Source organism: Equus caballus, chromosome 26, assembly GCF_041296265.1.
Source record: "Equus caballus isolate H_3958 breed thoroughbred chromosome 26, TB-T2T, whole genome shotgun sequence".
Lineage (NCBI taxonomy): Eukaryota > Metazoa > Chordata > Mammalia > Perissodactyla > Equidae > Equus > Equus caballus.
The window spans coordinates 22,404,222-22,430,149 of record NC_091709.1 but is presented as its reverse complement, the minus strand read 5'-3'; the positions used below and the strand labels follow the sequence as shown (position 1 = coordinate 22,430,149).

Genomic DNA, 25,928 nt, shown 5'->3' with positions numbered 1-25,928 from the left:
CTCTCACATTAAGATGTAAAATCTCTGAGGTTTCTCTTTCCTTTTTATTACTTTCTGATTTTTTTGGGCACCGATTTTGTACTACATGGCCGTGATATCTACTAGCAACAGTGGGGATGTATTATTGCTGCAATCTCCATCAAAGTGGTCCCCTGAGACAGTCAGTTGTCTCTTCAACCACACAGAACCTTGCAACTGGGTCCGGCGGTAATCCTCATTGGTACCTAGCACAGCTGCTGTGCAAGTTAGCTGACATTGGCTCATGCAAGAGGTGCTCTTTCTGTTCCTTCACTAGCTACAGTTTGCTTGTGTGGCATGAAAGATGCCTTTGAAAGATGCAGGGAATGTATCCACAGCTCTTAGGCAGTAAATGAAGTGGTTCCCCCCACCCCGATGAATTTCCATTCTAGCAGGCTACGAAAGCTCCCATGGACAAACATTTCCATACTTTCTAACAAAAGTACAGTGAGTTCAATCTTTCATCATTTCCTTAAGCAGAATCTAAAGACAAGCAGAAAAGCAAGTATTATTAGTATTTGAACCAAACATATTTGGTAGTACTAAAAAGAATCATGTTCTCCTACATGCATTAAAGAATGTTTCAATGATGGGGGAATCGTTATCTAAAGTATAATTGTGCTTGCCAAAAAATTTAAAATTATGTTCAGTGCCCTAAAAAATGATGGTCTAATGTTATCCCTTCTCTGTGTATACACACATACACATTGCACAATACAGGATGAAGATTTAAAAAGACAATCAAACCAGGACTTGCCTAAAAAAAGAAAATCATCCAAAATAAAAAAAGGATTCGGGGATCAAGGAAACACATCCTAAAAATGGCCTACAATCTTTTTAATGTCATATTCTTGTCACTTTCTTTAGGAGCAATAGGAGTGACACATACACTCATGGGAACCATTCTGTTATCCTCTTGTTTGTAATTCAAAATACAAAGAATTCTAAACCATAAAACAAAAATTTACACATGTGCTGAAATTAAAATTGCTTTTTCCTAGATTGCAAAATTCTGGACAAATTTTGCTAATGTCCTAAGCACAGGCTTACAAATGCCTGGTCGGGAATCAAGCATGGCAGGCATATGTGCCTCATGCTTCAGCATGGCAAGAAGAAAGTATGTAAGCCCTCAGAGAAAAGAAAATTTTAATTTTCAGTTCTCCTTCACTTATTCAGCAGATGTTTATTAAATACTAGTATGTAGCCTGGTCTTGTGATAAGCATAAGGGAACAACAATGAAGGAGGAGACACGTCTCCATGCAGAAGTCATTCAGTAAGAACTTTCAAGTGCGAAAATCTCACTTCTAAATAGAAGTGTTGCGAGTCCTAAAGGAGCATCTATTGGTGACAAACTAGTCAAGAAACAAACTGATAGAAATGGAAAGTGGAAGAAAAATGGATATTAAAAAATAAATTACAGAGAGAAATGATTTCTCTATCTCAAGTTTTCTCTTTTTAATACAGAATATACCAATCAGTTTTTCATAATTCTGTTTAACTTTCTTAGAGAACCTAATGAGAAAATTGTATGTTGCCCTCCTAATTAAAAAAAAAAAAATGAGGGGCCAGCCTGGTGGTACAGCGGTTAAGTTCAAACGTTCTGCTTCTTGGCGGCCCGGGGTTCACCGGTTCAGATCCCAGGTGCGGACGTGGCACCACTTGGCAAGCCATGCCATGGTAGCCCTCCCACGTATAAAGTAGAGGAAGATGGGCATGATGTTAGCTCAGGGCCAGTCCTCCTCAGCAAAAAGAGGAGGATTGGCTATAGTTAGCTCAGGGCTAATCTTCCTCAGAAAAAAAAAAAAAGAAATAGAAAAGAAAAAGAAACAGGAGACATCCACTTCTAGAAAGATGCAGTAGATGCAGTTTTTCCCAACCCTCCCAGTAGGTACAATTAAAAACTGGATATTATATGTAAAACAAATGTAAGGAGACTCTGAATTATGGATAAAAGAAGACAGACCAGCCAGGGACTTCAGGACCCAAGGAAGAACATGATGGTGAGTTCTCTGGATTTTATTTTTGCCTCATATATCCAAAACGTGGAGCTGAAGAAGGCTGCAACTGAAAGCTACCAACTAGTACAGACCAAAAAAAGCCACAACAAAAGCCTGTTCTCTTTAGCCCAAGGATCAAGAAAGTGGCAACCTAGAAAGACAGAAAGCACTGGGACGATAACACTTTGCTCCAGCCAAGCACCACACAAACACCCATCCCACTCATTTCTGCAAAATCCCAGTGGGGAGCCTAGCATGAACACTTGCTAGGTTAGAACAAGGCATCCCAACTTCCTCTCCCCAATCCCAGGGTAGTATAGAGAAGTTTGAGTAGAGAAATAGGACTTTCATCCCTGTCAGGAGTTAACAATTTCCTTCCCCCCGAAAACAGCATCAGTGAGAACCTGGATTTCCACCCAAACCCAAGAGTAGTGAGGCACCCTTCTTCCTCCCTACTAAGGTGGTGTTAGACAGAGGAGGCTTACTAGAGAGTCAGGGCATTAGAAACTGCCCAGCAGTAAGAAGGCTGCCCCACCCTGTAATGTGCCAGTGGAGGCCACAATGAGAGCAGAAACAAACCACTTCCATCCCTCCTAGCTAGGGAGGTTTCAGTGGAAGCCTCCTGGGTAACCAAAACTTTCACTCCCATCCAGCAGTAACAAGGAGCCCTCCCACTTAGGTGTCAGTAGTGGCCAAGGTGGGGAGACTTGGGCTTTTACCTATACCTGGCAGTGACAAAGCTGTACCCCCTTTCCCTTCTGGACTAGTATCAGAGGAAGCTTGCTAAAACAGAGGTTTAAATAAGATTGAGAGTCTCAAAATATAATATCCCAAATATCTAGATTTCAATTGAAAATCATTTGTAATGCAAAGATGCAAGAAGATCTCAAACTGAATGAAAAGAGATGATCAGTACATGAGAACATCAAGATGACAGAGATATTAGAATTATTTCACAAATATTTCAAAGCAGTCATCATGAAAATGCTTCAATCAGCAATTATGAACATGGTTGAAACAAAAAAGAATTAAAAGTCTTAGCAGAGAAAAAGAAGATATAAAGAATAACCAGATGGAAATTTTAGAACTAAAAGATACAACCACTGAAATTTAAAAGTAGAGGGAACAAAGGAAAGAATCAGTGGAATAGAAGATAGAACAATAGAAATTACCTAATCTGAAAAACACACAGAATATATACTTTAAAAAAAGTAAATAGAGACTCAAGCAACTATAAGAACTATAAGAAAAGATAAAACATTTGTGACATTGCAGTCCCAGAAAGAGAGAAGAAAGAGGGCAAGGTTTAAAATGTGCTCTAAGAAATAATGGCTGGAAATTCCTCACATTTAGCAAAAGGGATACAGATTCAAGAAGTTGAGCAAACCACAAGCAGGTAAAACTCAGAGAAATCTACACCAAAACACATCATAGTCAAACTTCTGAAAACTGAAGACAAAGAAAAAATCTTGAAAGTAGCAAGAGAAAAACATAAGGTTCCTTATAGGGGAAAACAATTCTGACAAGAGGGTTTCTCATCAGAAACCATGGAGTCCAGAAGAAAGCAGCACATTTTTAAAGGGCGAAAGAAAAAAACTGTCACTCCAGAATCCTATATCCATGGAAAATATTCTTTAGGAACAAAGGGGAAATCAAAACATTATCAGATGAAGGAAAACTAAGATAGTTTTCAACAGTAGATCTACCCTAAAAGAATGGCTAAAGAAGTTGTCTGAAGAGAAAGGAAATAAAAGAAGAAACTTGGAACTTTAGAAAGAAAGAATTCAGACAAAAATATGAGTAAAAATAATAGACTTTCCTTCTCTGGAGTTTCTAAATTATAGTTGATGGTGAAAACAAAAATTTCGCACTATCTGATGTAGTTATAAATGTAGGTAGAGGAAATATTTAAGATAATTATATTATAAGTGTCTAAGGATAAAGCTACAAAAAGGAATGTCCAATTTCTATACTTTGCTTGAACTAGTAAAATGAAAACACCACTACACTGTGATAAGTTATGTACATATAACCTAATACATAAAGCAACCAATACAAAACTACACAAAGAAATACACTGAAAACCCTAGGTAAGTCAAAGTTCTAAAAATTCTAAAGATCATTTAAGTAACCCACAGGAAGGCAGGAGAAAGAAATCAGAGGCAGGACAATGAAAAACAGAGAGAAAAAAAATAGAGAACAAAGAACAAAATGGAAAGCTTAAACCATAACATATCAGTAATTAAATTAAAGGTAAATTGTCTGAATACATCAATTAAATGGCAGAGATCTGTGTAGAGGATTTAAAAGTGGTTCAACTATATGTTAGCAACTCAATTCAAATACAACAATATACATAAGTTGAAAGTAAAAGGATGGAAAAAATGTATATCATGCAAACATTAATCAAAGAAAGAGGAGTAGCAATATTAATAGCAAATAAAAGAAACTTCAGAGAAAATAAAATTACTAGAGAAAAAGGTAAACATCATAAAATGATTTAGAAAAGACAACCCAACAAGAAGACATTACAACCCTGAAGAATGAGTATACACCAAACAAAAGAACTGCAAAACGTGTAGAGTAAAAACTGATAAAATAGAAAAGAAAAACAGATAAATCCATGATTATAGTTGTAAACATCAACACACCTTTCTTAACAATTGATAGAACAACTAGACAGAAAATTAGCACAGATATAGAACTCAACAACATCATCAACCAACAGGAGCTAATTGACATTTTTACAACATACCATCCAACAAATAGCAGAATACACATTCTTTTAAGTGCCCACAAACACATGCTAAGATAGGTTATATCCTGGTCCATAAAGCAAATCTCAAGAAATTAAAAATAAGTGAAATCATACAGAGTGTGTTTTCTGATCATAATGGAATAAAACTAGAAACCAATAATGGAAATACAACAGGAAAATCTCCAAACACTTGAAAACTAATTAATACACTTCTATATAATCCATAGGTCAAAGAGGAAGTCTCAAGGGAAAAAATACATTGGAGTGAATGAAAATGAAAATACAACAAACCAAAATTTGTGGGACACAGCTATTGCAGTACTCAGAGGTAAACTGATAGCACTAAATGCACACATTAGAAAAGCGAAAAAGGTCTCAAACTAATAACCAAAGCTCCAGCCTCAGGAGCCAAGAATAAGAAGCAGAAAATTAATCTAAAGCAAGGAAGGAATGACGTAGTAAGGATAAGAGCACAAATCAATGAAAACAGAAAAAGAACAGAGGAAATGAGTCAAGCCATGAGTTGGTTCACCGAAAAGATCAATAAACTTGGCAAACCTCCAGCAAGACTGCCAAATAGAAGACATATATTGTGAGTTTCAAGAATGAAACAGGGTATATCACTACAGACCCTGTAGACACCTAAAGACAATAATGGAAGACTACAAACACTAGACACCGAACTTAGACAACTTAGGTGAAGTGGACCAATTCTTCAAAAACCCAAATGACCAGAACTTACCCAATATGAATTAATTCATTTGAATAGCCCTATAAAACTATTAAGGAGATTGAATTTGTAATTTAAAAATCCCATCAAAAAGAAATCTCCAGGCCCTGGTGGTTTCATTGAATAATTCCAACAAATATTTAAAAAAGATTTAACACCAATTCTACACAATTTTTTGAGAAAATAGAGGAGGAAAAAATTCCCAATTTATTTTATGAAATTAGTATTACCCTGATATCAAACCCAGACAAAGACAGTAGAAAGAGAGAGAAATATAGACCATATCCCTCACAAATATGAACTCAAAAATTCTTAGTATTATGTTAGCAAATAGAATTGAGGTTTACTCCAGGGATGCAATTCGGGTTCAATATTCCAATTCAATAAATATAATTCACCATATTAACAGGCTAAAGAAGAAAACTAACATGATGATATCAATGGATGCAGAAAAAGTATTTGACAAAATGCAGCACCCATTCATGATTGAAAACTCTCTGACAATTAGGAATAGAGGGAATCTTCCTCAATTTGATAAAGACCTTCTATAAACAGAAGCTATAGTTAACATGATACTTATGGTCAAAGACTAAATGCTGTGCCCCTAAGATCAGCAATAAGGTAAGAATGTTTGCTGTCACCACTCTTACTTGATGAATGGAGTAATGCAAGTTCTATTCGAGCTAATGTAACAAAGCAAGAAAAAAAAAGGAAATAAAAGGTAGAAATAAAAATACACTACTAATCAAAATCACTCAAAAATGAAATAGGTGTAGATCTTAAAAAAAAGTACAGGATTTACAGGCTGAAAACTATAAGATGCTCATGAAAGAAACCTAAGAGATCTGGAGAGACATATTACATTCATGGGTTACAAGTCTTAGCATAGTAAAAACGTCAATTCTTCCCAGATATGTACCAGATAGATAAAATTATTTTAAACTTTATATAGAAATGCAAAGGAACTAGAACAGCTAAAACAATTTTGGAAAAAAAAATACATTGAGAGGCACATCTGATTTCAAGACTTATTATAGTATATTACCTAATATATAATATAATATAATATAGCTATATAATATATTAGTAATAAGAAATATAAAAATAGATTAGTATTTGATTGTAATCAAGACTATGTGGTATTAACAGAGGAATGGGCACATCAGTCAATGAAACAGAACAGGGTATCTAGCAACAGACACAAAGATATATGCCCAACTGACTTTTGACAATGAAGCAAAATCAATTCAATGGAGGAAAAATAGTCTTTTCCATAAATGATGCTAGAGTAATTGGACATCCACAAGCAAAATAAATAAATAAATAAAAAACAAAGAGAAAGAGAACTTTGACCTATATATCACATCTCATACAAAAGTTAACTCAAAATGGTCAGAGACTAAAATATAACATAAAACTACAAAACTTCTAGAAAATAACATAAAACAAAATCTTTCAGATTTCACCCTATGCAAGAGTTCCTAGAATTGACACCCAAATCACAATCCATAAAGAAAAATTGATAAATCGGTCTTCATCACCATTCAAAACTTTGCATCATAAAAGACTCCATTAAGAGGATAAAAAGACAAGCTACAGATGAGAAGGAAATATTTTCAAACCACATACCTGACAAAGAACCAGTATCTAGAAAATATAAAGAACTCTCACAGCTCAACAGTAAAAAATCAAACAATCCAAATGGAAAACAGACAAAAGAGTAAAGAGACATTTCATCCAAGAGGATATACAGATGGCAAATAAGCACGTTAAAAGATGTTAAACATCATTAGCCATTAGGAAAATGCAAATGAAAACCGCAACACCCCTATTAGAAGAGCAAAAACTAAACAAAAATAGCGACAACACTAAACGTTGGTGAGGATGTTGGATTACTCATGTTATCGCTGATGGAAATGTACAATGGTACAGCAACTCGGGAAAACAGTTTGGCATATTCTTCTAAAAACTAAACATATGCTTACCATATGACCTAGCAATTTGACTCTTGGGCATTTATTCCAAAGAAAATGTTCACACAAAAACCTGTACAAGAATGTTTGTTTGTTTGTTCATTTGTTTTTTGAAGATTGGCACCTGGTCTAACATTTGTTGCCAATCTTTTCTTGTTTTTTCTTTTTCTTCTTCTCCCCAAAGCCCCCCAGTACATATTTGTATATTCTAGTTGTGGGTCCTTCTAGTTGTGCCATGTGGGATGCCGCCCTAGCAAGGCCTGATGAATGGTGCCATGTTGGCGCCCAAGATCCGAACCAGCGAAACCCCTGGCTGTTCACCACTTGGGCCCCGGGCTGGCCCCTGTACAAGAATGTCGAGAGCAGCTTTTTTCATAATCGCTAAAAACTGGAAACAATCCCAATGTCCTTCAACTGATGAGTAGTCAAACAAACTGTGGTACGTCCATACCATGGGATGTCACTCAGCAATAAAAAGAAAGAAACTGTTGATACACTCAACAGCCTGGATGATTTCAAGAGAATTACACCAAGTGAAAAAAGCCAATTTCCAGAGGTTACACTCTATATGATTTCCTTTTTAAATTCTTGAAATGATAAAATTATAAGAAATGGAAAATGGATTAGTGGTTAAGACAGGGGTGGGAGTGGGAGGGAAGCGGGTGTCACTATAAAAGTGCAACATGACGAACCCTTACGGCAATGGAAATATTCTCTACCTTGACTCTATTCATGTCAATACCTAGGTTTTGATATTGTACTATAGTTTTCAAGACATTACCACTGGGGAAAACTGGGTGGTATCTCTATTTTATGTCTTACAACTGCATATGAATTATCTGAAGAGAAACGGTTTAATTTTTTTTTTTTAAGTATCAAACACCAAGATTTACTGGTTGTTTGCACTGTCCTTGCGTTATTGTAAAGAAAACTCTCATGGAAAAATTGGAATGTACTAGCTGCCTATTGGTTTATTTGGACTTGAAATCCCAAAGTGTTATTCACTCAACAATGATTTGATCAACCAGGAAAATTAGCTTTGGGAATATTCTAAATCAGGGGTCAACAGACTTTTCTGTGAAGGGCTAGGTAATAAATGCTTTCGGCGCTGCAGGTCACTTGGTCATTGTTGCAACTGCTCGACTCTGTTATTACAGTATAAAAACAGTTATAGACAGTATATAAATGAAAGAATGTGGGAGTGTTCCAATAAAACTTTATTTATAGACAACAAACCTTTAATTCATCAATTTTCACCTCACAAAATGTTTTGTTTTTTTTTTCCCAAGCATCTATAAATGTAAAAACCATTCTTAGCAAGTAAACTATATAAAAACAGGTCCTGGATTTGGCCCACAGTCTGTAGTTTGCTGACTTCTGAGCTAAATTACTTTTCTGGAATCTTCTATAGTCTCATTATTCATTGTTGTTTCCTTTTTCTTTTCTTCTCGAACATCTTCCACATTTCAAAAGCTGCTAACTGCTCCCATTTAGGAATTTCCTCTTACTGTCCTTCCATCTATGTTTTCTTCTCTCACGTTGTCAAGGGACACAAACAGAAATTTTACTATTAAAATGTGGAGCTTGGGAAAAAGTAGGAAATCGGATAAATTATCCCAATATCACATTTTATTTAAATTTCTTAATAATTCTAGTGAGAAATAATGCTGCCTTTTACAGGACCTCTTCAATGTCTTGAGAATCATGAAAAGAGGAAATTACATGAGGCAAACGACTTGAAAGATTCAAATTTATTTAGACCAGAAGTTGAAAAAAAGGATAAATAAAAAGGCTATAAGAAACAGTGTGCTATCTTGTGGTTGTAGGTGTTATTTGCATGGTGGTGACTGGTGGGGACAAAGAGAGCAGAGATGGCATTAAAAAGCAGCGGGGCCGGTCTGGTGGCACAGCAGTTTGCATGTTCCACTTCTCGGCGGTCTGGGGTTCACCAGGGATCCCGGGGGTGGACATGGCACAGCTTGGCAAAAGCCATGCTGTGGTAGGTGTCCCACGTATAAAGTCAAGGAAGATGGGTACGGATGTTATCTCAGGGCCAGTCTTCCTCAGCAAAAAGAGGAGGATTTGCAGTAGTTAGCTCGGGGCTGATCTTCCTCACACACACACACACACACACACAAAAAGCAGGGGAAAAAAGTAGCTCGTGACAATAAAACGTAGATTGAAATTGTTAAATTAAGTAAACAAGGTGGCCATTAGATGGAGGTGGCTTTAATGCCTTCGTAGTCTTTGTAAGCAAACCAAACTTGAGCCTGCACTGCCTCAAGGTTAAGAAACTGAAGCCTAAGGACAACTAATCACAGCCAACAAAGTAAGGCAACGGCTTAAGTTATAGCCAGTCAAATAATTTCCTTGCTTTGCTTCCAGTCTTCTCTATAAAGGTCTTTCCCCTGCTTCCTACTGGAGCACATCCAAGCACTTCAACAACTTCTGGTTTGGTACTATCTGATTCAAACCAAATTTTGCTCAAATAAATTCTTAAAATTTTTAATATGTCTCAGTTTATCTTTTAACACAATTAAACTTAAGTCAGGAAAAAATAAAACCACATCAAGCACAAAAAGAAATTTAAAAGCAAAGCCTAGATGGGACTAAGGATAGTAGGTAAAAACTTGTATATTCTTGAAGTCAAAATACTCCACTGAGGCCATGTGGGTAAAAGTGTAGGCTTCCAATGGAATTATTATTTTCATGAAAAATAAGACTGTTTTCCACAAAATATTGCTTAATTAAAGATACTATCAAAAGCAGTTATTAAACCATAGAAATTAAGAATATTCTGGAGTCTTCAGATAATATTGTTTACATTTTCTTTAGAAAATTAGCATGAATAGATGGAGAATGGTCTCTTTTTTTATTAACTAACTTCAAATAATTAATGTAGAAATTTAAATTGCTTATTATTTTTACCCTTATAATCAACTAAATACCAAGACTCATTGAGAACTCACAAGCATTCCTTATCTTCGTATCAGATGTGAGGTGACGAAAACATTTCAATTGGAATAAGGAGCTTTAAATAAACATGATTCCTTAAAATACTGACCATAAAGTAAGATGAGGCTCTATCATTACTGATATGAGTTAATATGTATACTTAAAAGTCATATTAAAACACTTTAATAGATAGGTATATACAGAGAAATATTAATATTTATTGAGCACTCTCAAATTACAAGCAATTTATGTGAATTGATTTAGTTGATAATTCCAAGATTAGTTTTTTTCATGAGCATAAAGTTCATACATGTATGGATATCTTTGCTAGCAAAACACTACCCATCACATACTGGGGAAAAGAGTGCTGTTTTTAAGTGTGGTAACACTAGTGTTTTAAGTGGCTTAGGGTTTTCATTTTTTGCTGAGGAAGATTTGCCCTGAGCTAACATCTATGCCAATCTTCCTCTATTTTGTATGTGGGTCACCACCACAGCAAGGATGCCGATGAGCAGTGTAGATCTGCGCCCGGGAACCAAATCCAAGCTGCTGAAGTGGAGCGTGTGGAACTTAACCACTAGGCCGCAGGACTGGCCTGGGCTTAGAGTTTTAACCATTAATTTTGCTGTAACTATTTCAGTTTTCAGTGTACATTTCAATTTTTATCTTTCCAAAACAGAGAAGCTGAATAGTACACAATTATGAGTATATGGGTCTTTCCTAAGTAATTTTTAAAAATGCCTCTTTTACTGCTTTTGGATATCTGGGCCTCCTCAGATCTAGAGATTTGGCCCACAAGTAATTAGCAGATTCTTTCAGGCTTTGGCTGGTTTAAGAATTTGGGGTACCAAGGTCGTCCCCATGAAAGCATACAAACCAGATTACAAAGGCCTGAAATAAACCGGCTGGAGATTAAGAAAAATAATCAAGCTCCTAAATTTAAAGTGTGTGTCATAAATGCTCTCCTTCCATGGGACTTTTAACGGGGTCTAGTACTATATTAAGAGTTTGAAAAGATAAATCATATCTAGTTTAAAATTGATAGATTTGAGGAGTTAAAAATGTTGCAGACAGGTAAAATTGCTAGTTATCTTATTAATTTGACTTTGTTTAAGAAGAGAATTTATCTTAAATATGCATGGTATTTTATTTCCTGGTTCACATACCAAATGAAGCTCACATATGAAGCATGGTAGTCATGGAAGTCTGGCATCTTTCTTGCCCATTCAGTTGCCATGACTTATATATTAACTGATTTTACATTTCATGCAAATGAAGGGCTATAAGAACCTCTGTTTAGCAAAATAGAAGTTTTTATTAGAAGATTTAAGCAACAAAGTCATAAACAGCCAAGGTATTCCTTTCTACTCAATGGGAGGCACCATGAGGGCTCTCTTGACACAGTAACATTCACATGGCTTCACCAATTGCGTCCCTGGAAGTAAGTGGTAAAGCCTTAGGAAAAAGGCAAAACATGAACCAAAGGTGTCTAGTCAACACCGGCTCCAGATCTGAGACAATATGGGGCGTACTGCTGGGAAGGCATGACAATCAGAACTGAGAACACCTGTTCAGTGTTCTCTTTTAGCAACCACATCACTTGATAGCAGTGTTTCTCTGTAGTCAAATGAATATGTTCAACTGAAGTCCAAGTGTAACTTAAGGATGCTTGAAGAAACAAAAACAGAATAATTATTAATAATCCCATCCCAGAAAGGTAGAGCCAACCCATTTTATAACGTGCTAAAGTGTCCAAGTGCATGAGGGAGCTGCACCTCGGTTTCCTGTTGAGCACAACTCCCCAGAACCTTCTTCCAGTATCTGTTCTCAATTATAGATGGCGCATTCTACTTTTGAAAAGTCACATATGACCTGACTTTACCCTCATGCGTGTACTGTCAATTACTGATATTTTTAAATAATTTTGATATCAGATAAAATTGCCCCCAACCTCTCTACTAACTTGTGGTTGTGCTGGTGTGGTGCTGTCCTCCAGGTCTGCACATCTTCTGTATGTGTGATGACAGATCCTCCTTAAAAATGGATGTAGATGAACCAAGAGTGGGCAGAGTTAGCAAAACATGGATTATTCATATGCAGCCATCTGTAGTCAATTGTGTTAAATTTATTCCAGATTCCATAATGGGAGTTCTCCAGATGATTCCCATATTGGTGGCCATTGTTCTGACTACACGAGTTTTTACATCTCCTTCATCTCTCTTAGAGAATGAAATGAAAATTCCATGGGATTTGGAATCATCTTGTGGGCTACAGAAAGAATTCATGCTTCATATTTTGCATACAAACTTTTCTCTAATATAATATTATATGGTAACATTGGATTTTGTTTATCAAAAACCTTCCTTTTTTAAGTAATGCAAGGATAATTTTACTTATGTTACCTTCATGAATTAAGAACATTTTTTATTTCACAAAAAACCATGTGTAACTAAGAAAAATAGAATGGAAGCGATTTGTATATGAATTAAACCCACTTTAATCAGTTCCTTCTTCTATTATTCCCCATTCCTTAGCTATAAAAATATATTACATGGCTATATAATATGACATTACAACAGAATGGAATATCCCACACATTATTTTTCAGTAATGGAACTTTATTGTATTAACAGTAATTTTTTTCTTTTTGAGAAAGATTAGCCTGAGCTAACATCTGCCACCACTCCTCCTCTTTTTGCTGAGGAAGACTGGCCCTGAGCTAACAGCTGTGCCCATCTTCCTCTACTTTATATGTGGGACGCCTGCCAAAGCATGGCTTGACAAGCAGTAGGTAGATCTGCACCTGGGATCTGAACCAGCAAACCCTGGACTTGCCAAAGCGGAATGTGTGAACTTAACCACTGTGCCACTAGACCAGCCCAAAAATAATTTGTTAAAATAGAAGTATGTATATTTAGAAAGCACTGCACATTTTGACTTACTAAACAGAATATATTATCATACATTTAGTTTTCTAGGCAGATTTACTTTTCTAGGTGTCATTATTATGGGCTTTGGTTACTGACCTTCGGTTGAACATAGTGACCCAGTTCTGTAAAAGAGCAAGATAGTCTTTCACAAGAAAAAATATGCACCAAGAGAATGAAAAGATAAGCCATAGACTGGGAGAAAATATTTCCGAAAGACATACCTGATAAAGGACTGTTATCAGTTTACTATCTGTTATCCCAGAGATACTACAAAGAGTTCTTAAAACTCAACAAGAAAACAAACAACCTGATTAAATAGTGGACCAAAGACCTTAACAGACTCCTTAGCAAAGAAGGTTTACAGATAGCAAATAAGCATATGAAAAGATGCTTCACATTTTACATTATCAGGGAAATACCAATTAAAATAACCGTGACACACCACTGCACACTTACTAGAATGGCCAAAATTCAAAACACTGACAACACCAAATGTTGACAAGGAGGTGGAGCAACAGCAATTCCATTCATTGCTGCAGGAATGCAAAATGGTGCAGCCACTTTGGAAGACAGTTTGGCAGTTTCTTACAAAACTAAATATACTCTTACCAGATGATCCCGCAATTGTCTTCTTTGATATTTACTTAAAGGAGTTGAAAACGTACGTCCATGCAAAGACCTACACGTATATCCTAATAGCAGGAGGTTACGGGGGAGGGTGAGATGATTAGGCAGCACACAGAGGACTTTTAGTCCAGTGAAATTCCTCTTATATACTCTGTATATAAAGGTGATAGATGTCATTACATATTTGTCCAATGTCATTATATATTTGTCCAAACTCATAGAATGTACAACATCAAAAGTGAATCCAATGTAAACTGTGGACTTTGGGTTATAATGATGTGTTAATGTAGGTTTATCAATGGTAATGAATGTAACATTCTGGTGGAGGATTTTGATAATGGGGGAGGCTATGCATGTGTGGCGGTAGGGGGTATATCGTAAATCTCTGTTCCCTCCTGTCAATTTTGCTGAGAACCTAAAACTGCACAAAAAAATCTATTAAAAAAAAAGAATGTGCTCCCTTAACTTGCCATAACATTCAATACCTACGTAGCTTATTGCACATAGTATAAGGTCAATATAATAGAATTTGGTTATTTATCCCTAAACCTCATGGACTTTATATTTTTATATATTTATATTTTATATTACATATGATTTATATTTTATAATTTGAATATCATTGACTTCATTTCCTTTTCTTTGTCTCTTTTGGGATGTCAACCTTGTCCTATCTGTCAGGTTGAAGGGAACTCCTTATTTACTGAATTTAATCTTCTGTGGCCTAGAAAAAAACCCAGATAACCAAGGCATTATAATAGTGTCAAAGTCGCCATCATTCTTTTAATATTAATTTAATAAATAAGTACTGCAAATATGCAAAGAGCAATGTAAGAAATAGCCCCAGGTCTTCAAAAAGCTTAAAATCTTGTAGAAATGATAACACATGTCAAAATTTCTTTAATGGAAGGCCAAATGTTTTTCCTCCAGCAGGTTATGACAGTTAAGTCATATACACCTTTAAAAGTGGAATGTGATTGAGAACAGAACAAAGAGGAGATTGGGTGATAAGGGGTGGAAACAGAAACTAGAAAAACTTTATGTGCACCTAGACACTGACCCGGAAATTAAGAACAATCCTGTGACATATTTTGAAATTCATTCTGTGCTTTCAGTGTTACAAAACTCATATACTGTACTTGATGGGATGTGTACTGCAAAGCTTTGTGTGACATTCATTGTGACGGTATCTAGAAGACTCCAAAAGAAGTAAGCTTTTGGTGTGGTATCTACACCAATAACATACCTGGCCTTGGGGTGAAGATAGAAAAGAAAAAGGTAAAGTTCAGATGTAATGCATATACATGAATAAAATTGTTAGTTGCATATTTTGTTTGATTAAATAGTTCAATTATGCTACAAGGCAGACTACGTACCTTGACTATGTTTTCAAAATAATTTTGAAATTGGTTTCTAGTGAACAAACTCCACACATCATTTGTCAAAATGTGTTTTCTTATTATTTGAAAATGAGAAATGATATGAAAAGAATCTGTGTATGTCTGTGTAGTGCTATTTACTTACAATTAAATAATTAAAACTATTCTTTATATTATGATGTTTTCAATTTTAAAGAAAAGGAACATCTTACTATATTATTTTAAGATAGAAAAGAGAAGAGACTAGATTAGCACAACTAAAAGTAATTTTTAGATATGCTAAATATAAACTTCGGTTCAAAAATAATCTAACAACTTGAAATCCAACCTGTTTTACATACAGCTTAAATTACAGTCAGAGCTGGGATCAAAGTGGACTATTTAATTTCATTTGCTTTATTCACTTCACAAACAATGCAGCAATGATCCCTGTGTTTAACTGTAGGTTATCTGATTTGATAATGGTAGTTCCTAGAAGATAAATTTCCAAGGTGTGGAGAATGGATCTATTTAACTATTCAGTCTGAGCTTCTGAAACGTTACCATGTGCATGTGTATATACAAGAATTTCCTACATATGTTGAGGAAGCATGGTCAATATGTTTCATTTCAAAAGGTTTATTGCTTAGATTATACTACAAAATGCCTTTCCCCATATACACAGCAGCAAGCGTCTAAGGATACGTTTCTAAGATCCTATCATCCTATTTGAGAACTTATTTTAGAACTTGTCCCTTCCTACTCCCTTTGCTATCATCATTTGTTGAAATTATTATTGAAATTCCTTTCTTTTAATAGGAGTAGTGAATTGGAGAAGTAGTTTTCTTTCTACAGTTCCAGATATTTATGCTTGCCAGTAACAGGGAAAAGAGTATCAACTTAATTTAAGAGCTTTTTAAGGACTGGGGAGTTACTATGGAGGGAAGTCTTCTCACCACAATGAGCACACCCGTGGCTGGTCAGATAAGTTTCAAGAGATGCTGGAAAACCATATGGAGAGATGCTTTAGAAGAGACTGCCATGTTGAGATAGGGTAAAACAGACAATCTGAGGCCCTTTTTGCACTGTGACCCTGGGTAAGTCATTTAATCAATCTGTGTTCATTCTCCCCTCCTTTGCAACAGGAGAAAACATAAAAGTTACCTCGTTAGGATGTTGAAAGAATTAAATAAATAAATTCACCTAAAGGGGTTAAAACATATCTAGTATACAGTAATCATTAAATAATGTCAGCTACTATAGTTGTTTTTTAAACCTCAGAGTTTTATGACCAATTGAAAATATCTAATAACAAAAAGCCATCTAGCAATATTTTCCAGCAACATTGCTTATAAACATCAATGATGCTGCTATGGTTGTACATTGATATAATGCTATATTTTAAGTATGTATCATTTGATAATCATCACATCTTTGAAAGTGAAGCCAGGCAGGTGCTAGTGTTCTCATCTACAAATCAGTGAACCCAAGGTCAGAATGATTAACATACTTGCTTAAAGTAATATATCTGGGATATAAAACCTAGAGACAAGTTATCTGATTCCTATCCAAGGTCTAGTTTTTTCACTAAGCAAGCTGTTTTCATAAAAAGAAAATCTTTTAGGGGCTGGCCCCGTGGCCGAGTGGTTGGGTTCGCGCGCTCCGCTGCAGGCGGCCCAGCGTTTCGTTGGTTCGGGTCCTGGGCGCGGACATGGCACTGCTCGTCGGACCACGCGGAGGCGGCGTCCCACATGCCACAACTGGAGGGACCCACAACGAAGAATATACAACTATGTACCGGGGGGCTTTGGGGAGAAAAGGGAAATAATAAAATCTTTAAAAAAAAAAAAAAAAAGAAAAGAAAATCTTTTAGCTTGCTGTATTCTTTCTTCTTGGTTCTCTCCCTCTCTGTCTCTTTCTCTCTGGTTCCGTCTGTCTCTGTCTCTCTTTCCTCATCCCCACCCCCTCACTTGTGGGAATAGTGCGGATAGGAAGACGCATAAAATATAAAATTGTTTTTCCCATATAATTGTGTTGAACTTTTTTTGATAACTCTTGGAAAAGCATTCAGTAAGAATTGAGATTGAATTATACTGTCATCCAGTTTTATCAACATCATAAATAAACATACCAAAAGATGTTCTTTTGTGATCATTTTCATTAAAGAAAGGCCTAATTATGAAAAACACATAGATTTTCCTATACAATTTAGAATCTTCGCTATTAAATTTTATTCCTTTAAATGTAGTTGAATCATTTTTGTTAATAACTTCTCCAAAGATCAAATTAAACCTATAAAGAACGATAGGACTGCATACATTATTAAGAGGATTATACGAATTTAAATGTCTATGAATGTTAGCTTTCACAAAACTCCAAATATATATCCATCTTAAATGAAAACTTGAGATTGAGACCTAAATCTAATCAATATCTGTCCATAGACTCAGGTTAAATTATTGTGGAAACCACAAATGTAGATTCTTAAAGATTTTCAAGCAAAACACCCACTGTATCACGACTAAATAAAATTTTATTTATTTAAAATATATATTGTAGTCTGATATTTCATTTTTTAAAATATTTACTTAATCTGTAATACAGGTTTGTTTAAGGCAAATTAGAAATCCAGAAAATCCATAAGAAGAGAAACAATTATCCTATTAAACTGCATTGCATGTATTTAAAGAGTAATTACAACTTAGTATTGTGATGGAAAATTATGAATCTGAGGTTGTCAGATTTTTTCTTTACTAGGGGAATAACAAGTTTTCTGTTCTAAATTGTATTAATACAGGATAGTTGAAAAAATATAGACTTTAGAGAAAAAGTGTGAGTTCACACTATTTGGACAAAATGCCAGTCGTATTAAAATTTGGAGTATTATAACAAGCATAGGAGTTTTAGCGCTTGAATTATGAAATTATTATAGTTAATTTAGTCTGTGGTTTCAATGCCTGAAAATTCAGTTATATTCAGTTATACAATGCAGATGAATTGAGATAAGAACGGTGACTAGGATGCATCGATTATTAGAAGTTTTCCTGAGTTAGGGAAAAGGATAGAAGAGAAAAATATTACAAGAAGGATCAAAAGAGTAATATTTAATGGCTTGTTTTCATAAGGAGAGCTTTCTGCAGGTTCTAAACCAAAAGGTTTTGTACTGGTATAATCTTATAATCCTTTGCTTCTCTGAAAAAGAGTAAACAAATGTATTTAAGCAACACAAATCCTCCCACTTCTTTATTATTTAATGGGCTTAGAAACCCATCTAGGTGCTTTTAATCTCATAAAGACAAATATTTTTATTTATTTAAATTTGGAGGGGTATTTACTTCAAAATATTTGCAAAGTGGAGGAAGCAAGAGCTTTCCCATTAGAATGTAAACCTCATGAGGGCTGCGCTATTTGTCTGTTTCCTTGACTGCTATATCCTTGGTGCTCTGAAGAGTGCCCAGCACCAAGAGGTGCTCCAAATATTTGTCAAATTAATGAATATGGAGTTGTTTTCACTTGTATAATCAACTTAATTTTCCAAGGTGCTTTTTCTCCTTGGAAAAAAATTGCAGTTTTATGCCAATGTTTAAACTGAGTATCTTCATTGACCAAAGTAATATTTGAAAAAAATGGATAATTGTGGAGTTTGCTTTAGAAAAATCATTAGCATATCTATAGTCATTCATGCTCAAAATAACAATTGCAGCAATGCAAACATATGCCTAGAGTCTTTCCCTATAGATTGCAAGAGTATAAATGCAAAACAGGTTTTGTCAGTTCTACAACAAGAGCAACACTTTCTACTTGATAAACCATGCATTTATTTTGTTTTGTTTTTTTAACAAACATAACTGGAAGATAAATCTTCTCTTCCTCATTAGTGATAAACTAGACACTACAAAGTCATATTACAAAGAATTTGCTTACACTATGGTTTTGATGAGTGTTTCCCAAACTTAAATTTACCAAACACTAATTACAATAGCGTTCCTTATTGAGAGTATGGGAAACACTTTAATAATAAAGTCTAACATTAATGAGCTGAAATGCCATTGTGGTATTGTGAATTCCCAAGAAGAGACATGCCTTACAGTGTTTAAAAGATGTTTTTTCATAGGATATCTCATTAGACTAAAGTTATGCTGAGTTTATCGTTAATGATAATGAACTAATAAAATGAATTATTTCACCAAAATATGTGCTTTGAATTTGACTTTTCTATCATGGCAGGTAGAGATTTCCAATCCAAGCATTTCTTTATGACCACATTTACAATCATGATGTGGTGGACATCATGTGAACCACCCACCTCAGAAACTGGGAGAGCATCAAGAAGGACCACTACACTTCAGAGCTACACTAATTCTCAGAACATCTGCAAGCACTTATCTACCACAAAATACACATGGTGCGAGTTGTAGTTTCTGGCATTTTCCCCACGTTTCATCTTACACTGGTCATTTATTCAATTAAAACGTTTTGTGTAGGTGATTTAGGGGATGGCAGGAATTCTTTTCCACTGCCGATGTTTTCTTCCCTATGACACGACCAGGGCCTCCCCCCTTCTTTTATTCAGTCTTCCCAGCAACGTAATCTGATCGATACATTTGCAAGAAAAACTGTCCATGCACAAATCAATTCCCTTTGCTGCCCTATTTTCTTAGGGGATGACTTTCCTACAAAAAGAACTAACAGGCAATAACATGGTCTCCACAAGGGAGACCCAGTTTTTCTGGTCTGAATGGGTGGGTAAATTTACCTAATTTTGAGATTACAGCTAAAAAGCCCATTTACCTGTGGGTCTACACTATATCCTCCAATCTAGTTTTTATCCACAACAAATGTGATATTTTGGCCTTCCATCTGCCTCTTCTTCCTCCTCTTGTCTTATTTCACAGTTGGTTCAGAACTCCAGGGAGCCTGTAGGGCGTTTTTTTAATCAGATCGCTTAAAGACCCTTATAATCTATTGAAGAAAAATCAACATGTGGAATTTTGCTTCGTTTGCAATTTGAAATAGATTCAATTTGCGGTTATGAATTCGTCTATTTCCCATGCTCTCTTTAGATAATTCTTAGTATGATTTATTTCTCAATGTGTCATCTGAGGCCACAGAAATTTTCCTGTATGTCCTTTTGTAGCAGTACTGAGTGCAGAACTGATGCATTCGTCATACATGAGCATTACAGAGCAATCATTCACAAGCAGATACTGTGTATAGTTGGTGATTTTTTCCAGGTATGCAGTTGGACTTAATTTCTCTTGCCCAGTTACCTTATGGTCAGCGGCATGCAGCTATGAGATGGTTGGCCTGGGTCTGAACTGTGTCTGAGACCCAGTGAAAGAGCAAAACTCACTGACCCTCACAGGAATCAAACACAGGCTTTGGCCTCATTAGCTCCATGATTCAACCAACTGAGCTAATTAACCACAGATGCACAACTATTATCAACTGCTGATTCCAATTCTTGAAGAATTATGAGTTGACAAATTGTGTCGAAATGTATTTAGGATAAACTTGGATGAGTTGAATCAAAATATTTGCAGAAGTAAAACATTTTCATTGTCTTTTTTTTTTCCAGAATCTGAACACTATTGTGGTAACTGCATCACGAAATAAATTAGATCCAGAATAAAAAATACACCAACCCTCTTCTCCACCCCTCAGGTCACACACACACACACACGTGTGTACAAATGTCGAGTGTCATTTATAAGCTCTCTCATGGCTATCCCGTATTCTATGATTATATCAACATGTTTTTTGATCAGTTCTCTTTGTTTTTATTACCAGTTTCTCGTCATCTTATTTACGAAGTCGTTCCTAATCTCTTCCTAAAGGTCTTCATACTCTACAGTCATTCATTCACTCACTATCCACATTTTATTTCTCTCCTCGGCATTTTCTCTTCCTACCATACATAGACTGATGGGGAAAACTCTTTTATGACAGAATATACAATTTCTTAAAACAAAAGCAGTAAATCTAAATAAGTCTAGCAAAATAATTCTTCCAATAAAAGATGATTACTGAGTGTCCTGAGAATATACATTCTGTGATTAGCCAAGACATTTTATTATTAATTATATTATTAAAATATATTAACAAATAAATACACAAAAAACAAACAAAAAAATTAACTGGTTGATCTATGATGAATAAGCTACTTGGAAGACCTACAATACACTGTAAATGGTTAATTAGAGGCAAAAAGCGCCACGGATGCCCAGAAATTTCTTTTGCCTATTTTGTTCTCTGCTTGTAAGACAGATATTTGTGCCTTTCAGAGCTTAAGAAATACAGATTCTTTTTCTGACATTCTCTGAATGAAAATTGAATTATAACACAGAAAGTTCCAACTTGCGAAATTTAAGTATAGTTTCTCACACTGACTTTTTAAAAATTTTTGATATAAACTTTTCTCACGGAAATAAATTATCTACATGAGCTATTTTCAGATAAACTTCATGCTCATATATTTTGGAGTAAGAATTTCAAGTCCCTGGTTTGAATCCACCCCAACTTGACTTGTATTAATTCAGCATAGTTGGAATTTTTAAAAATAGACCTATTTTTAGGCTTTATCTAAAACAGCTACTTCATTTATTTCCTTGTAGTGTGGTGCAATCTGGAGCAATCCATACTTGGTCTTTGCATTTTGATTTAATATCTTAAGCATGCTTTATACTTGTCAACTCAATAGTGTTCATTTCCTGAAGTAGTCATTAAAAATATCAAAACACTTACTAAATATTGCTGCACTTTTTATTCATCATTTGCTATTTCTGGTGTTATAAGAAGCATGGCATGCCCTCCCCCTCCACAATCCTGGCACAAAATCACTTCTACCGTCTTGATGTCCCCATCTAATCTATTTACAACTTCTCCTCATCACAAGCAAGGAATTTTTTTTCTTTTCATTAAGTAGGTAATTCCCACATTGATGAATATGTTTTAATTACCTGCAGGAAAAAAAAACATAAATTGGCCCCAAACAGTGAACTCTCCATATAGTTTAAATCTATTTTTTTCCCTCAAGCTTTCTTAGGCATTTTAGAGACAAGGACGACACTACCTGTTGGGAACATACCAAAACTCTGATATAGTTTTTCTTCAGATAAGTACAACTCAGAAAGTGAATTTTTATCCTCCCTTTTGAAAAAGAAAAGGCCTATATTGTCCAGAGCAAACTCCTCAAGATTTTCAAATATGGGTCAATAATGTCTTTCTAAAATAGAAGGTGCAACCACGGGGTTCAAAGAGCCCCCTAAAATACTCGTTTCATTAAAAAAAGTTCACACAATATTTTACTTACATAGCTAGAATTCTTCCACGATTAACAATGTAGAAATAATATATAGCAATATATGTGGGTCATGGGTTCGGGTTATAGCCATACAACCCGTAAATATCTGTTAGGTAAACAACATTCTTTTTAGGGAGATACAAATGGCAAAAATAGACTAATAGATACACAGAGACCTGGTATGAAGTTTTATAAATGTCCCAGGGGAAAAAGCATATTCAAAGCAATCTTTTGAGCTATCAAAACAGCTTATTTGGCTCACTTAATTGTCAATTAATTGATATGAGGAAATCAGTTATTAAAACAGCAGGACAAATGGAAATGACCAGGCTGTTGCTAACACAATATACATTATGTTAATATGTCAAAAACATCCTCTAACTGACCTCCTTAGTCAAGTTAGAGGCTATATAGGAAAAGAGAGTATACAATAGTTAAGGCTCCTTAGTCCAATTCTAAAATCAAACAAAACAACAACTGCAGCAATAACAACAGCAACACAGTTTCTAACGTTCAGACTCTAGTTACAAAATTGACCTTATCCTTCCATGAGCAGGAAAGAAAATTCCCCACTTCATGGAAAGAATCCTCATGCTCGTATTGCTGAACTCCATCTCATAAATGACCTCGAAATGGCATTCTAATTGACAAGTACAGTATGAGTTAATACATTAAAAATGGAAAATGTACTCCTTTAGCATTCACAAGATTCATATAAGCATCAAACTCATGTCTTCATCAAATATGCTATTAGTTTAATTTGGAGCCTACATTCTGATAATTTACAGAATTAGTGAAAAGTTAAAAGGCCTTCTTAGACAGAGCTCAAGGAGAAATTCTGTTAGTTTAACTTTTTATCATCTTTCTGGCAGCTAGCTTACCCTCCACAGTAGATTGGTTCAGCTGCTTAGTCAATGGCATTTTTGATACTACTGGGGGATGGTACCCATTATGTACCTGCTACTTTCTATTTGATAGACACACAGTCTTCAGTCCCAAGCCACAAGCGTCACCAAACTTTGCTAACAATCTCAAAACTACCTGCTGTTGTTCATAATAGGGATGGAAAGAGAGTACACGTCTGGTTCAACAAATTCTACTGCCACTGTTGGAAAATAATTCAAAGTACACGCTCTTAGTGGATCCATAATACCATGTAGTATTATCTTTGTATAGATAGGACAATGTAGATCTTTAATAATGCCTTTAACTGAGAGATAAGGAATGCATTAACGAAAACTTACTTTGCTCACAGAACTAAACCAACAACCTTCAGATGAAACATATGAGGGTAGTTATAAGATTAAAATAGAGATATATAGCGTTATTATAAATTAAATGCTTCAGGTCTTCTCTCTTCTCACGCCATTTTAATCTCCACCACCTGAAGCTAAAAGCGTATGACTCATTCCACACCTGCAGTCCTGCAACTGCTTCCTACGGACCTTCAGGACTCTAGGCCATCTCTTACCTCTCTTTCCATCCTTCAACTGTCACCCAAATATTGTGTACCACTTCTGGACTAATCCATTTTAAATGCTACATTCATCATATTATAACTCTGCTTGAAAATCAATTATGGATTTCTGTTTCAAGCCACGGCAAACAAAAACTTTTCTATCTAGATGTCAAGACCATGCATAAATTGTTTCCCTCATTCTCATCTAAATTTATTTACTGTGATTCACCACCAAATACTTCTGGGTCACCTTTTCAGTGTCTCATTAAAGGTCACATCCACTGGAAACTGCATTTTTTCATTCATGAGATTCTCCTCCTATGCCTTCCACTTCTACCTTTGTTTCACTGACAAAGTTCTACATGGTCATCAACATTATAATCATGATGCTTCCATGAAGTACTCTTATTATTGCCGTCATCATTGGGCCCCAACCCCTCTCAACTCCTATATCCTTAATAACATTTCCTGGTAAAATGGCTTTTTATTATTCAAAATTTTTTTGTGTGCTTTAGACACATTTCCATAATTATAACATATTTGAGGAGTGGTACTATGTTAATTACTTTGGTATCTTTTAGTATAATGAAAACTACTAAAATACAGCAAGCACTTAAAAATTATTGATCAATTGTAGTGCATTTCCACAGCAATGAAAACTTAGATCATCATATTCTTGCCCACTTCTGAATTCAAGAAGCATTGTCTTCTTGCTTTTCCATTAATAGAAGTGGTTTTCAAAAATTTTTTTTGCTATGAAAGTTAAAATTTGTTATGTGGTACTGACTTTAAAAGGCAAAACTCTTGTATATAATAAATTTTGAATTTCCATACATATATGTAGCAGAGTATTTCAGAACCATGGGAAGACATGTAAATAACAATTTCTACTGACCTCAAAGTGTACACCTGCTCAAAAGTATAGAAACTAACCCCCTAAATACTGTAGTGTTTAAGGCTTTTGTTATTCCTTCAAAAATCAGTACAACTATATTAATAGCTTGGCAATAAACGTGCCTTTAATAATTCTTTATTAAAATATTATTTTTGGATTTCTGAAGGAATTTTATTTTCTGATTCTTTTCATTCTTTAAATAAGCTAGCAATTAAAGTTTTTCAAGCTCTGTGATCAGTAACAATGACACACACCTCAGGGGTGATCAAGTCTTGTTAAACTGCTCTAATGAGTACTGGATAGATTTAACCATTTTGAACGCCTTTCGCTCTTTTGTAAAAGATTCAGTATATTGTTGTGCCTGTACAGTTCTTTAAATGCCACTTATAATCCTAGAAATAAGCTCCCAGTGGAATTCTTGCAGAATTTTTATAGGCTTAGAAAGAAGTGACGTTCTAAAATCAAAAGGTACAATGCTATTTTGTAATTTCTACTTTAAAAACACAGAGGTCACTGGTAAATCATCCCAACCAAACAAAACAGCAACGGGGGTCCAGTTGAAGCTCTCCTGGACAAGACTTAGAATTTCTTTGAATCTCACTATTTCCTTGAGTTCACATAGCTCTATCCTGTCCCTTCTTACTTAGCGATCTAATCCGCCGACCCTAAACTTTTGCATATATGTTATCTTTGAAGAGGGAGGCATAACGAATATTGACGTTTTATAGAAAGTATTGATTATTAATATTTTGATAATATTGATAATATACACTTTATTAATATTTCCGATATTAATAAAATAGTGAGATGCCTAGTGCTTTGAAAAGAAATGCTGCATAGGAGATTTGTTCAAGGCACATAAGGAGAGAGATTAAGAAATGTGAGGGCCCGTATGAAAGAAAATGGAAAGGTCAAAGCCATGGG

The 25,928-nt window shown here is 35.1% G+C and overlaps 1 protein-coding gene across 21 annotated transcripts in view; it reads right to left on the bottom strand.

The window, feature by feature from the left end:
* The window catches only part of LOC138920927 (uncharacterized), a 613,683-nt gene that overhangs the window by 211,486 nt on the left and 376,269 nt on the right, over positions 1-25,928 (bottom strand). For 2 of the 21 annotated variants that reach the window (XM_070252393.1, XM_070252392.1), the window contains 2 exons: positions 12,396-12,465; positions 11,728-12,100 (listed from right to left, as the gene is read on the bottom strand). The exons of 18 other annotated variants lie outside the window; for them this stretch is intronic. In XM_070252393.1, the coding sequence (XP_070108494.1) occupies positions 11,922-12,100; positions 12,396-12,465 (249 nt within the window). In that variant the 3' untranslated portion in view covers positions 11,728-11,921. Of the gene's footprint in view, positions 1-11,727; positions 12,101-12,395; positions 12,466-25,928 lie in introns of those variants that run through there. One more of the 21 variants, XR_011432972.1, reaches the window with a different exon arrangement.